The sequence below is a fragment of the Doryrhamphus excisus genome, linkage group LG12 (genome assembly GCF_037039965.1).
Source record: "Doryrhamphus excisus strain RoL-2023G ecotype Guam linkage group LG12, RoL_Dexc_Guam_v1.1, whole genome shotgun sequence".
NCBI lineage: Eukaryota > Metazoa > Chordata > Actinopteri > Syngnathiformes > Syngnathidae > Doryrhamphus > Doryrhamphus excisus.
In genome coordinates, this window is record NC_136368.1 from 13,100,456 (window position 1) to 13,111,953 (window position 11,498).

The 11,498-nt window shown below is 45.1% G+C and overlaps 1 protein-coding gene across 2 annotated transcripts; it reads right to left on the reverse strand.

Moving 5' to 3' along the window:
• Positions 1-1,059: 1,059 nt before the first annotated feature.
• On the reverse strand, positions 1,060-11,234 carry sf3b1 (splicing factor 3b, subunit 1). Of its 2 annotated transcripts, XM_058081729.2 has the most exons (24): positions 11,163-11,234; positions 10,494-10,672; positions 10,215-10,316; positions 10,016-10,130; positions 7,875-7,954; positions 7,603-7,788; positions 7,007-7,469; positions 6,769-6,890; positions 6,481-6,678; positions 6,298-6,399; positions 5,317-5,496; positions 5,152-5,238; positions 4,648-4,918; positions 4,419-4,564; positions 4,050-4,196; positions 3,694-3,819; positions 3,288-3,509; positions 3,029-3,211; positions 2,846-2,957; positions 2,659-2,779; positions 2,442-2,573; positions 1,897-2,169; positions 1,603-1,819; positions 1,060-1,502 (listed from the first exon to the last, which is right to left on the reverse strand). In XM_058081729.2, exons 1-24 carry the CDS (start codon positions 11,188-11,190, stop codon positions 1,344-1,346), a joined length of 3,951 nt encoding a protein of 1,316 aa, XP_057937712.1. In that variant the 5' UTR covers positions 11,191-11,234; the 3' UTR covers positions 1,060-1,343. The 2 variants fall into 2 exon arrangements, with proteins under 2 accessions (XP_057937712.1, XP_057937713.1); XM_058081730.2 differs by lacking the exons at positions 10,016-10,130; positions 10,215-10,316; positions 10,494-10,672; positions 11,163-11,234 and adding an exon at positions 8,294-9,740.
• Between the last annotated feature and the right edge of the window lie 264 nt (positions 11,235-11,498).

Here is an 11,498-nt window from a genome sequence, read left to right on the forward strand (position 1 = left end):
TCATTAGGTACACTAGCACACAAACATTCATTCATTTATTTTCTACCGCTTTTCCTCACGAGGGTCGCGGGGGTGGCTGGAGCCTATCCCAGCTGTCTTCGGGCGAGAGGCGGGGTACACCCTGGACTGGTCGCCAGCCAATCACAGGGCACATATAGACAAACAACCATTAACACTCACATTCATACCTATGGACAATTTGGAGTGGCCAATTAACCTAGCATGTTTTTGGAATGTGGGAGGAAACCGGAGTACCCGGAGAAAATTGAACCCTGGTCTCCTAGCTGTGAGGTCTGTGCACTAACCACTGGACCGCCATGTCACCCTAGCACACAAACATGTCAGCAAATATATCGATATTTGCTATTCATGAGGCATTCTTAAAATGGGATCTCCACTTTGGACTTTTAGAAAAAGGATGCAGCGACATTTGAGAAATTACAATCACGTTTTGGCATGGCTGAGGACATTCACTCTTTGTTTCGATGTGGGATCGTCGATGAAGTATTCGTTAGTATCTCCCATAATCTCTGCCATTCTGAGTTTTAATCGTGTATTGATTGATTCGGATATTGTATTAAATGTGATTAGACTGTGTAGGTGTACCTTATGAAGTGCCTTTCCAAGACTTGCTGCACAGTGAACGAGCCTCAAAGAGGCTTGTAAACGTATTACTGGACCGTGTTGTCAAAACCAAGCACTCCTCCTCAACCAAGTTGAGCAGAAGAGGACGATGTGTGTTCTGCAGCCTGCAGGAATCTGGGTCACAGCATTTGGACCAGTAAGGGAACACAGCAGTGGGAAATGGGGGGACTCACTGAAGATAGAGTCCTCCCTCCTCCCTTCCAGTGTTTTAGTGAGAGAAACATTTCAATTGTAGCATGATGAATAATGAATAAAGCATGAATAAACTTAATTAAAAGAGAACAAAGTGTGTTAAATCTCCAACACAGAGAGCCTCCATGCATGTCTTCATCTGCTTATGTCTAAGCAGCTGGAAGCTTGATCTCCTTAAGATAATTTTTGTTAAATGTACTTTATGAAGGATGTGATAACAAGTGTACATAAACCTTTTATTTGGTTAAATAAAAACAATCTAATAAGAAGAGATGTGAAATGAGAGGGAATACCCCATCAGAATCGTTACATAGGAAATATGCAAATATTTAAAACAATTTCAACGGATTTCTGACAATGATGGGGGACTAAAGGGTAGATAAGAGGGGTGTGTTGTAGATTATGTAGTCTACATTGTTCTTTTACAGGGAATGCACCTACATTTAACGCTCACTGTGGACCTCCAAGCAGCTGTTGATCCAAAAAAAAACAAAAGGAAGGAGTATTTACAAGACATAGTCCAGCTCATAGCGGACATACATGTTCTTCTCATCGTTGTACACTTGAGGGTAGTGAGCAATGAGGGCGTCCTGTGAGCCGATGTAGATGGAGTTGTAGATCTTCCAGTACACATCTCGCACCTTCCTGGCTGGATGGAATAGACCCTGACGGCACACAGGACACCAATCAGTTTTATTTTTAGAGTTTTAGAGTTCAGCATCAGCATTGCTTCAATTGCTTCATTTTTAACTATTTATATCTTACCTGTAAGCAGTACTGAAGCATGCGACATGGCCCGATGGCGACCCTGAGCCCCTCCAGTGCACCCATGACGGCCTGGATGACGTGCGGCGATGTCTCAAACACGTTGGGCCACACGTAGTTGAGCAAGTGGTTGAGGGAGTCCTCACAGCCAAAGCCATACACGCCCAGGGACATGTGCTGGACCACAGCACTGGCTGTCTGCCTGTGGACCAGGTCTCTGTGGGACCACAAGTCATGGTCAAGCAAACATACAAGGTTATTCAAAATGTACGGCTTCAGGGTCGTGCAACTCACCTGTCCATGAGCGCGTCCTCCAGCAGTGGCGTGACGGCGTAGATGTAGTCCTTGCCCATCTCGCCAATATACTCGAACAGAAAGGACAGTGACTTGAGTACACCGTTCTGCACGTTGAGCTCAGGCACACGATACTCATTCATGAGCGCAGGGAGGACAGTGAACGGCGAACATGTCTCAGCCACGATGGCGATTGCGACTGTGGTGCACACACGGTTCTGACGCTCCTGCACCTTCAAGTTGTTGAGAAGCGTGGCTAAGACATCGTGGGGGCTGGAAAAAGATGGGGTGGACATAATTATCCCATAGGAGTCCAGAATTGGCTTTTGTGGTATACTTTTACATATACTTTTGAGTTTACATTAAAAACTAAAAAAAACTTTTTCCACAGCACCACCTTAAATAGGAATTGCATTTTTTAAGGGAATTTTGGCCATCATTCACAATCCTTATGTGAAACATGAACACATTTCTTTCCATTCTCTGTGCACTATAACACAATAAATAAATAAATAAATATAGACAAAAAGACAAGGAACACTAACCCAATAGCCTTGGCGATGTAACCAAACGTGTTGACTGTCGCTCTGCGGATCGCCTTTTTGTGGGCCTTGAGAAGCTCCAGCAGCTCAAAACAAATCCTCATCCACTCTCGGGCCGACACATACTCAGCACCTCTGTAATAGTGATTAAAAAAAACACAATAGATTAGATAAGCAATTGCACCAAAACAGAGAAAAAAATATTTTGGAAGTTGCTGACCTGTCCGCGATTCTGCCCACCAGATCGATGCAGTTCTCCTGCACTTTTTCGTGTCTGTTTTTCAAAATGGGGGTCAAGCGAGGAAGCAGGTCTTTGATGGGCGGAGTCATCTTGTGCATACCTGCATTCATGACAGAAATGGTTACAAAAACCCAAAGTATGCGAATATCAACATTTGGAGACTTACCAATGACATTGACAATGGCCTTCAGTGCACCCAGGATGCTACCCAACACTTCAGGGTACTCTTCTCCTAGGTACTCGTAAAGCACAACACCCAAATGACCCATCAGTTTTTCCTGCAGGGGCACACAAAAAGATGTTACGACTGGCCTAATGGAAATTAAGAGTGGCTTATTGCGCCACGTACCTCCTGACACGTCTTCATAACTACAGCAGTGCGAGAGATCAGGTCGGCAGCCTGCTGACGCACTTTGGCTGACTTGTTGTTTAGACGCCACAGCACTGTACCACAGATCTGAGGCAGGTAGGGCTTAACACGCTTGCCCAGGGCGTTGACCACGGTGCCGAAACCATTGAGCATCACTGAATCCTGCAGAGAAAAATCAAACCCAGTCAGTTGACTTCCATTTATGTAGCAGCAGATGCATCGCTGTTGTCCTGCTCACCTCAGTCGTCTGTTCCTGGAAGGCGTACAGGATGCCGTCGATTAGCTGCTCCTCCAGCTTGTGGTCAATGTCAGCCGCTCCAAGGTTGCCCATGATTTTCTCGATGGTTTCCATCACCATTTTACGGTACTGCTCAGCCTCGTCTTTCAGGTCGTCCACAATGCGAGAGATTATTTCGGCTGCTCCAACCTTATTGGCCAGCTCCACTGTGGTGTCCACTAACTGTTGAAGGCATTTGTACGTCAGTGTTTGACTGCAAGGATTTACCAAGGTGCATTTTATCTTCTTCCTATTACTATTAACAGACTGTAGTGTGTTTAACTCCACCCCTTCGGTAAACTATTGTAGCAGAAGAGACCTTACCACTTGGATTGAGAACTACTTTCTGGTTTGTGCGAGCACTGACCTGTCTATAGTTGCGTCTGTCCAGGGCCATCCTGTGCTGCCAGAAGTGCTTGAAAAAGGGGGGCAGGATCTCAGTCTTGATGTAGTTAGCTTCCACACCGTCAGTGCCACAGCACTGCTTCACCACCTATGAGATGAAACAGAAGGTCAGGGTCAGATGTGGGGGGAAAAAAAAAATACAGAAAACGAGTGTATCCAACGGGTGCAGGGTGAGAACAGAGAGGACAAGAGTCAGCTCTGCAAGCTCTCGTGTTGGAAGTTCATCTGGCGGACAGCTAGCCCTGATTCTACCACAAACAGGTAGAACAGGCGAGAATGAGCCGCAGGGTGGTCTTTAATGTTTGAGTGACTGCTTACCTTGAGCACAATCTTCTTCATCTCCTCATCTGGGGACTGGAACTCTCTGATGAGGATCAGCATCACCTCCCTGGTATAGTAGTTGGCATACTCGGCATCCATCAGCGGGATGAGGTAGCCAATAGCTTTGAGGAAGGCGGCCAAACCCTGGTGTCAACAAAAAGCAACCAGTGGTTACTTGTTTTACTCTTTTGGGATGTCTGAAGGTGTCTACTGGTGACCATTTTTGTGGCCTCTACTGACAGTCCTGAGTTGGAGATGCTATTGCAAGAAAATATTCACACTGCAGCCATATGCAGGCATTGTATAGGGTGTTGAGCTTGCATAATGCTTTATTCTTTTACTTTTAAAACACTGTAACATTCTCACCTTTCCTCTGTGCTGTCTGATACCCTTCCAGAGAGGCTTGAGGACAGAGTCAAAGGATTCGATACCATACGGTGTGGCGGCTTCAGCCAGAGCGGCGATGGCCAGGGCACTGATGGTCCTGACCTTCTGCTGCTCATCTACCAGACCTGCAGCACCAAAGCAAAAGCATTTGTCAGAGTTGGCACATAGTAACAATGACAGTAGTGAGAAAATCTTGCATGTGACTGACCGTGCTCGATGATCTCCACCAAACTGCGCAGGTGAGGCAAGATGGCGCAGCCCATGAGGATGGCGATCTGTTGGACAATTTTGATGCCTGTGTGCCGGGCCTGCCAGGACTTCTTGCTTTTGCAGACGGCTTTGAGGAAAGGCAGAAGGGAAGGGATGCCCAGGGCTGATGCCACCACGGCAAAGGCTCTGGCAGTGGTGTTCCTGACATACTCGTCCATGTTGTCGATGTCAGGCCGCATAGTGGAGATCATCGTAGCCAAGCCGGCGGCCTGGGAAGAGAATGATGTTGGTTATGTGGGCAGGATATGTTCTGTGACCCAAGTAACACCAACTATACTTGTATGTTTTCATAAAAAAAAGTTATTCCCGCTTTTATGAAATCTTGAGCCTTCTGTGACAACTTGTAACACCCTTGCCTGGTCGGCCCACAGACCGGTCCAACAGGCTCAAATGCTTCGCAGGCGGGAGCCAGGGTGAAAATAATAAATTTGCTTCAATTTACCTTTGCCAAGTTGGAAATGATCTCTCTCCCCTCTACTCTGGCATAGTAGTCCTCATCAATCAGCAGGGGCTCAATCACCACCAAGATCTAGGCACAAAACATACAGATGATCACTTTTGCAAGTCCAATCCACATTGAAAAGTCTGTAGAATAGGAGAGGTTTACCTTGTGTACGTAGGGTCGAACCAGGTCATCCAATTTGTAGAGAATGCGGTCAATAACTTTAACCAGCAGATGGCGCTCTTGGTCCTCGAGAGTGGGGGACATGAGCAGTGGCAGGATCTGGTTGAACAGTGGTCCCGCTCCAAACTCGCGAGCTTTATCTGTGATCTGACGAAGGGCGGCCTAAAACAGCACAGACAGGGGTTCACATCACAAACTGAACACAGACACTTTCTGCACAGATGGCAGGATTGTCTGCTACTTCCAGCAGAGTTAGATGGCCCACACTGGGACCTCCACTGAAAGCAGCTGTTGATTTAGCAAGAATCATTCACACTACTGCCACATAAAGGCTAAGTGCTGGGTGTTGACCTTGCAGATATACATTTTCAGCTTTAAGCTACACGATTGGAGCTACACACAATAACAGAGGAAAAAAACTTACTCATTCAGGACAAGACATGCCAATTTTATTGCTACGCCCTGTATGTGGAGACTTGTGGGTATAATACTGCAGTATCTACAGTGAAGGCACAGCAGCTGGATGAGTTAACATTAGCATGTGTGTTTATTTCTAGCTATTGTGTCCTCAAGTTGCAACAACGACCAATAACTAATGAGTGACCCCCTTCAGTTTACATCATCTGCTTTAGTGATGCAATAGTGCAATTGTGATTAAAGCCGTATTGTGCCGAGTAGCACACAGTGGCCTAGTGGTTAGTATGTTGGCCACAGTCAGGAGATCGGGATGACCTGGGTTGAATCTCTGCTGGGCACCTATGTGTTGAGTTTGCATGTTCTCCCTGTGTGTTCGTTTTCTCCGGGTACTACAGTAACACAAGGTATGTTGAGGTAACATAAGTATGAATGTGAGAGTTAAAAGTTGTGTTATGTGCCCTGCGATTGGCTGGCAACCAGTCCAAGGTGTACCCCGCTTCTGTGAAAATGTCAATAGTGTGACAATGCTGAGGGACTGGCACCAACCTTTCTCATGGGTGGAGTTCCATTTTTAATCTTCAAAAGCAGCTTCATGATCTTCCTTTCCTTCTGTTCTTCTGGGCTCAACGTGGACTCATCTACCTCAACCTGACACCAAGACAGACACATTCAGACATGTTTAATAACACCAGCTGCTGGATTTTTATGTTATGCAGCTTCAATGCTAACCAGCAGTTTATCAAAATACTGGATGTCATCGGGTTTGAGGAAGGGGAGGTTCCCGGAGGGTTGGTCATTCATCTGCTTGGTGGTGCGATCCTCCACTTGCATGTGGAAGCCTGTCATGCCGCCAATTGGGGTGGGTGTGGCAGCAAGCTTGCGGGCTGGTGTGCGGATGGGCACGTACCCAGCTGGGGGAGGTAACACCTATGCAGAGAGGGGCAATAAAACAATCAGTATTGTAAATTACTAACAAGATGGAGATGCAATACAACAGCAAAGGAATGGCAAGCTGACCTTATATCCTTCGGGAAACATGGCATCAAGCTCATCGTCCGTGAGAGGCCGGTTCCTCTCGTCAATCTCTCGCTCCCACCTCCAGGCCTGCAGCTGCTCTGGAGTCATGTTCATTAGGTGACCTGGACAAAACAGTGCAGAGACTCTTCAGAAAAGCATCATGGTGTGTCTTTTTTTCTAGCACCAAGTCACATCCATCAAAGAGGATTAGAACAATTGACCTTTAGAGACAACCTACCTGGTGTTGGGGTTGCCATGTTCATGGCAGGTGTTCCTATTGGGGTCTTTCCAGGGGTGAGCAGTGGTGTTGAGGAGCCCATCTGACTAGCAGGGGTTTCATCCCAACGGGACTTCCTCTTGCTGGCCCCCGGAGTAGGAGTCTCTCCAACAGACTCATCCCCCCTGTCGGTGCGAGGTGTTTCTGCCCAGCCACTCCCGTGTCCGGGGGTCTCCCTCTCCGTCTTTGGCGTTTCATCCCAGCGGTTCTTGCGCACGCTTCCCGTGGCTCCTCCGTGGCCAGGGGTGGCATGGCCGGGAGTGTCCCTTCCTGGGGTCGCGGCACCAGCAGGTGTGTGGCTCGGGGTGGGGTCCCACATGCGGGTGCTGGGGGTGGCGCCAGGTGTCTCGCTGCCCTTGGGCCGGCCAGGGGTTTCATCCCAGCGGCTGTTGGATGGTGTGTGCGCAGGAGTGTGTCCTGGGGTCTGAAAAAAAAAGGCAAAATATGAATTAAGCAATGACTTTGTGACTTATGTGTGTCCCTTAATAACTTTCCATGTTATATTAATGAGAGTGTTTATGTGGTGCGTTATTTGCTAAAAAAAAGTTTTTAAAAACCTCAGCCGTGGCATCAGCCTGATCCCAGCTGGACATCTTTTTGGGGGTGGCATTGGAGGGCGTTTGGTCAGCTGTCTGGTCCCAGCGACGTTTGCGTTTAGCAGCAGCTTGGCTGGCGGCAGAACCGTTGACAGCTTTCAGGTCACCTGACTTGGCCTTCTCTGCCATCTGCAGCCGAATCTCTCTCTGCAGGTGTAAAAGACATGAGTCAGCTATGATACAAGCTACCGGGCCACATCAAACCATGTTTTTTGTTTTATTTAAATTCTTACCTCCTCCTTGGACAGGTTTTGCTCCCTCATGACGTCCATGTATGACCTGACCGGCAGCTTCGGATCTGGCGTTTTGCCTCCTGCGCGAAAGAGCACCAAGAAGAACAGAGGACAATCATCAGTGCACTGGGAATATGTTGTTCTTCACACCAAGCACAAACAGTCAGCTAACCTTGCCTTTTTTTTTACACATTATGTTCATGTGTCTTTAAAAACAACAGCTGAATCACACAAAAAGAATTACATTGAACTATAAATAGTTCTTCCTCTATTACATAGACATAGCAACATAAGAAACAAACAGATACATGGAGAGAAGAGCTTAGGTTTGTGGTGCTTTCTCTTTTTTTAAGTGGATATAGATGTTATAGCCATCACTGATGCAGGGGGTCCTGGGCTGTGCTCTTCAGAATACGTACACTTTCAGTGCCAAGGGTCCATCTGCAGTCAGACTTCAACCGGCAGAAAAGCAGCCTAGAAAATTGCTCTTTACCATTAGTAACACTTTGGAAAAGGGTTTGAACTTACACACAACAGTATACCACCTGTGTTACATTGATATATGGCACTCAAAAAATCTTCTCGGGGGACAACCCATGTAAGAACAAAAACTGATTCAGTCATTTATGCAACTAAAATTTGATCTTGACTGATGTTGATATAGCTGGTGAAATAAAAGCCTGTCTTGATTTTACCACAAGCCAAATATGAAAAAAGTTTTTCGGGAATCGAAAGTATTTCTAGCTGAGCAGATTCCCTTCAGAGTAACTAACAAGTGAACCCTGACAAAAATTGTGCGCTGTGTCCCCCATAACCTACACAGGATGAGTTGCTGCGCCCTTAACAGAGTGCAGTACAGGACTGGCAAAGCAGTACTGCTGTAGGAGAGAAATTAAGGACAGTTAGTATGGGCCTGTGGTATGGCGGCACACAATGTTCTTTATAGCATATTTCTATTTTACATAGAGCGCTGTAAAATAAAAATATATATTTCTTTTACAACAACAACTTATGTACACACTGCTGTCACTACATGCAGGCATCGAATTAGCCTCCTAGCATTATTTTTATTTTAAAACATAGCTCCCTCGTATGTACGTATAATAAACCCGGTTTATGCATGTATGTTGCTACCAAGGATGGGCATAACATTTGTTGATTGTTAATTATGTAGTATAGATTGTAAATTCTGATTAGTTTAAAGCTATTGAGACAAAATTCAGTGCACTAGTATCTACAACCAGCAGAGGTGTTATTGCTCTAGCTGGCCTAAAGATGCAAGTTTGCTTGAAAACAAGAATTCAGAAAATGTGTTGAGAGATTCCAACTCAATTGTAACACAGGTTATGGAAAGTGAGATTGGCTTGTTAGAGTTTAACCAGGCTGCTGAAGTTTCTATATTAATAAATGCAGGATTGGAACGTTAGCACTCGGCATATTGAACTGTGCTTGATTTAAGAAATTTAGTCAAATGCCCATCCCTAGTTGCTACTTACAACCTGTGGACTATGTTTGCCATATGTTTCATAAAATTAACAGTGAAATATTGTGCCATGCCGTGCCCTAGGAGTAGTACATCTAGATCGAGAAGACCAAGGAGCTAGGAGAGAGTAGATAACTGTTCCCTTGTCTTTCCGTGTGTATAAGCTTAAGCTTCAGAGGATAAGCTGCCTAATATCAATTTGTTGAACTTGATTACATCACAGCTAAACTTCACAAGTCGTTGCACAATTTAGCCTGACTGTCAAGTGGGATTGTTAACCCTTCGACTCACACACACAACCCATCTGCGACCCACGTCTGTTAGGGCGAACAATCAGATTCCAACACCTAACCACCTCTCCTACTCAAAAGCATGGTAATCCTACTAAGAGTTTACATTTTTTGAGTGCCAGCCCCCTCCCCCGCAACCAAAACCTTGATGTTGGTGGCAAATGCAAAACTATTAGAAAGACAATAGACAAGAAAAAAGGATTGACCACAGGAAAGGCAATGAAGTCTGGGAGGCAACAAACTGCATTGTGGTCGAAGGGTTGAACAGCTACCATATGTGGTCAAACATAGTAAAACCATGAAGAGAGGTAATAATAAAAATGGGACTGTGTGATAACGACAGGTGAGGGGGAAAAGGCTAAATTTACCATCTGCAAATGGGTCGAGACGCTCCGGCGAGATGATCATCTGCATGCGGCGAGTTTTGTATTCGTCTTCCCTGTCTGCGATCTTCTGTGGACGATGCTCAGCGAAGGGGTCATACTGCAAAATAACAGGGGTGAATTAACGGATTTATGGGAGAATTAATGGTAATAAACTAAAATGTACACATCTCCAGACACTTACTTGTTCATCTGACTGAGGGATGGCATTGAGGATGGCCACTGGAGCGTGGTACCCTTGCTTTTTCTGCCCCAGCAAACTTGTTGACGTGTCCTCTTCATCGTCCTGGAAGATAAAAATGAGACAGGAGTCTAGTCACAGTGCGCCAAGACAGCACAACCATGCTTTCGATCAAATGCAGACAAAGGGGGAATTTGACATGTCAGCAACACAGTTCAAAACAAGGAAAACAAGTGAATAGATACTTATTTGTCACTATAAAGAGAGGAGAAATAATCTTACTTCTTCCTGTTCATTGGCAGCGATGGAAGTGACATAGCCAGCAAAGCGACTGTCGCTTCCTCCATAGATCTCCTGGTCATAAAAGCCAGTCGAAACCAGGCCTACTCCCTGCTCTGCTGCTCCTTCTTCCAGCAGGGAGGCCTTCATCCCCTGGATCTCCAGGATCTGGGCCTCGATATCTATTGAAGACCAAACAATAATATATTACACAAGCGCTTAGCTCCACATGACCGTAATAAAAATTGCTATTCTCACAGGAACAATGGAGCTATAACCACAGTGTTTGAATGACGGCGTTAGTCTAGGTCAAGTTAGTCATAAAATGGTGAAGTTATTCATAATAAACTGTGTCTGGGTTATAATTCAGGCTACAAATATTCATTACATTAAATAATGTTGATGGCTCCATAACGTCAACAAGAAGTGGTAAACGACGTTCACAGTGAAGGCCGGGAGCTAACATGCTAACAAGCTAGCAACCAACGCCATTATGGAATCCAGACCGCGTTGCGTCGCATCCCGACCCGTTGCTTTTCTCATTTTATAGCCTTAAAACAAACATTTACAGGGCCATGCACGATATTTCAACAACAATTAACACATCACATGTTAAAGTCGAGATTCATATTTAATAAGACTGCATATACATGTATATTTAAAATAATTTACCTTCGTGCGTTGTGGCGGCCTTCGCCATTTTGATGGTTGTGGCTGTTCGCTACTGAAACCGGAAGTTACCATAAATAAAGTAGGAAGTGACGACACCTCGGCGAAATAAATATAACAATAATATAATTCATAATAAATAAAACATAATCCTTCGAATATATATATTTAATCTCTAATTATTTTAATGTAGTTGGTTTTATCAAGGACGCCAACATTACAGTCAATGTCTTAGTACAAACACGTTTAAAAAAATCTAAATTACAAATTACAATCAAAATATTTGGGTAAATTGTACAAATTTTGTAATCATTTGAGCGAAAAAGTGTTGTGAAATAT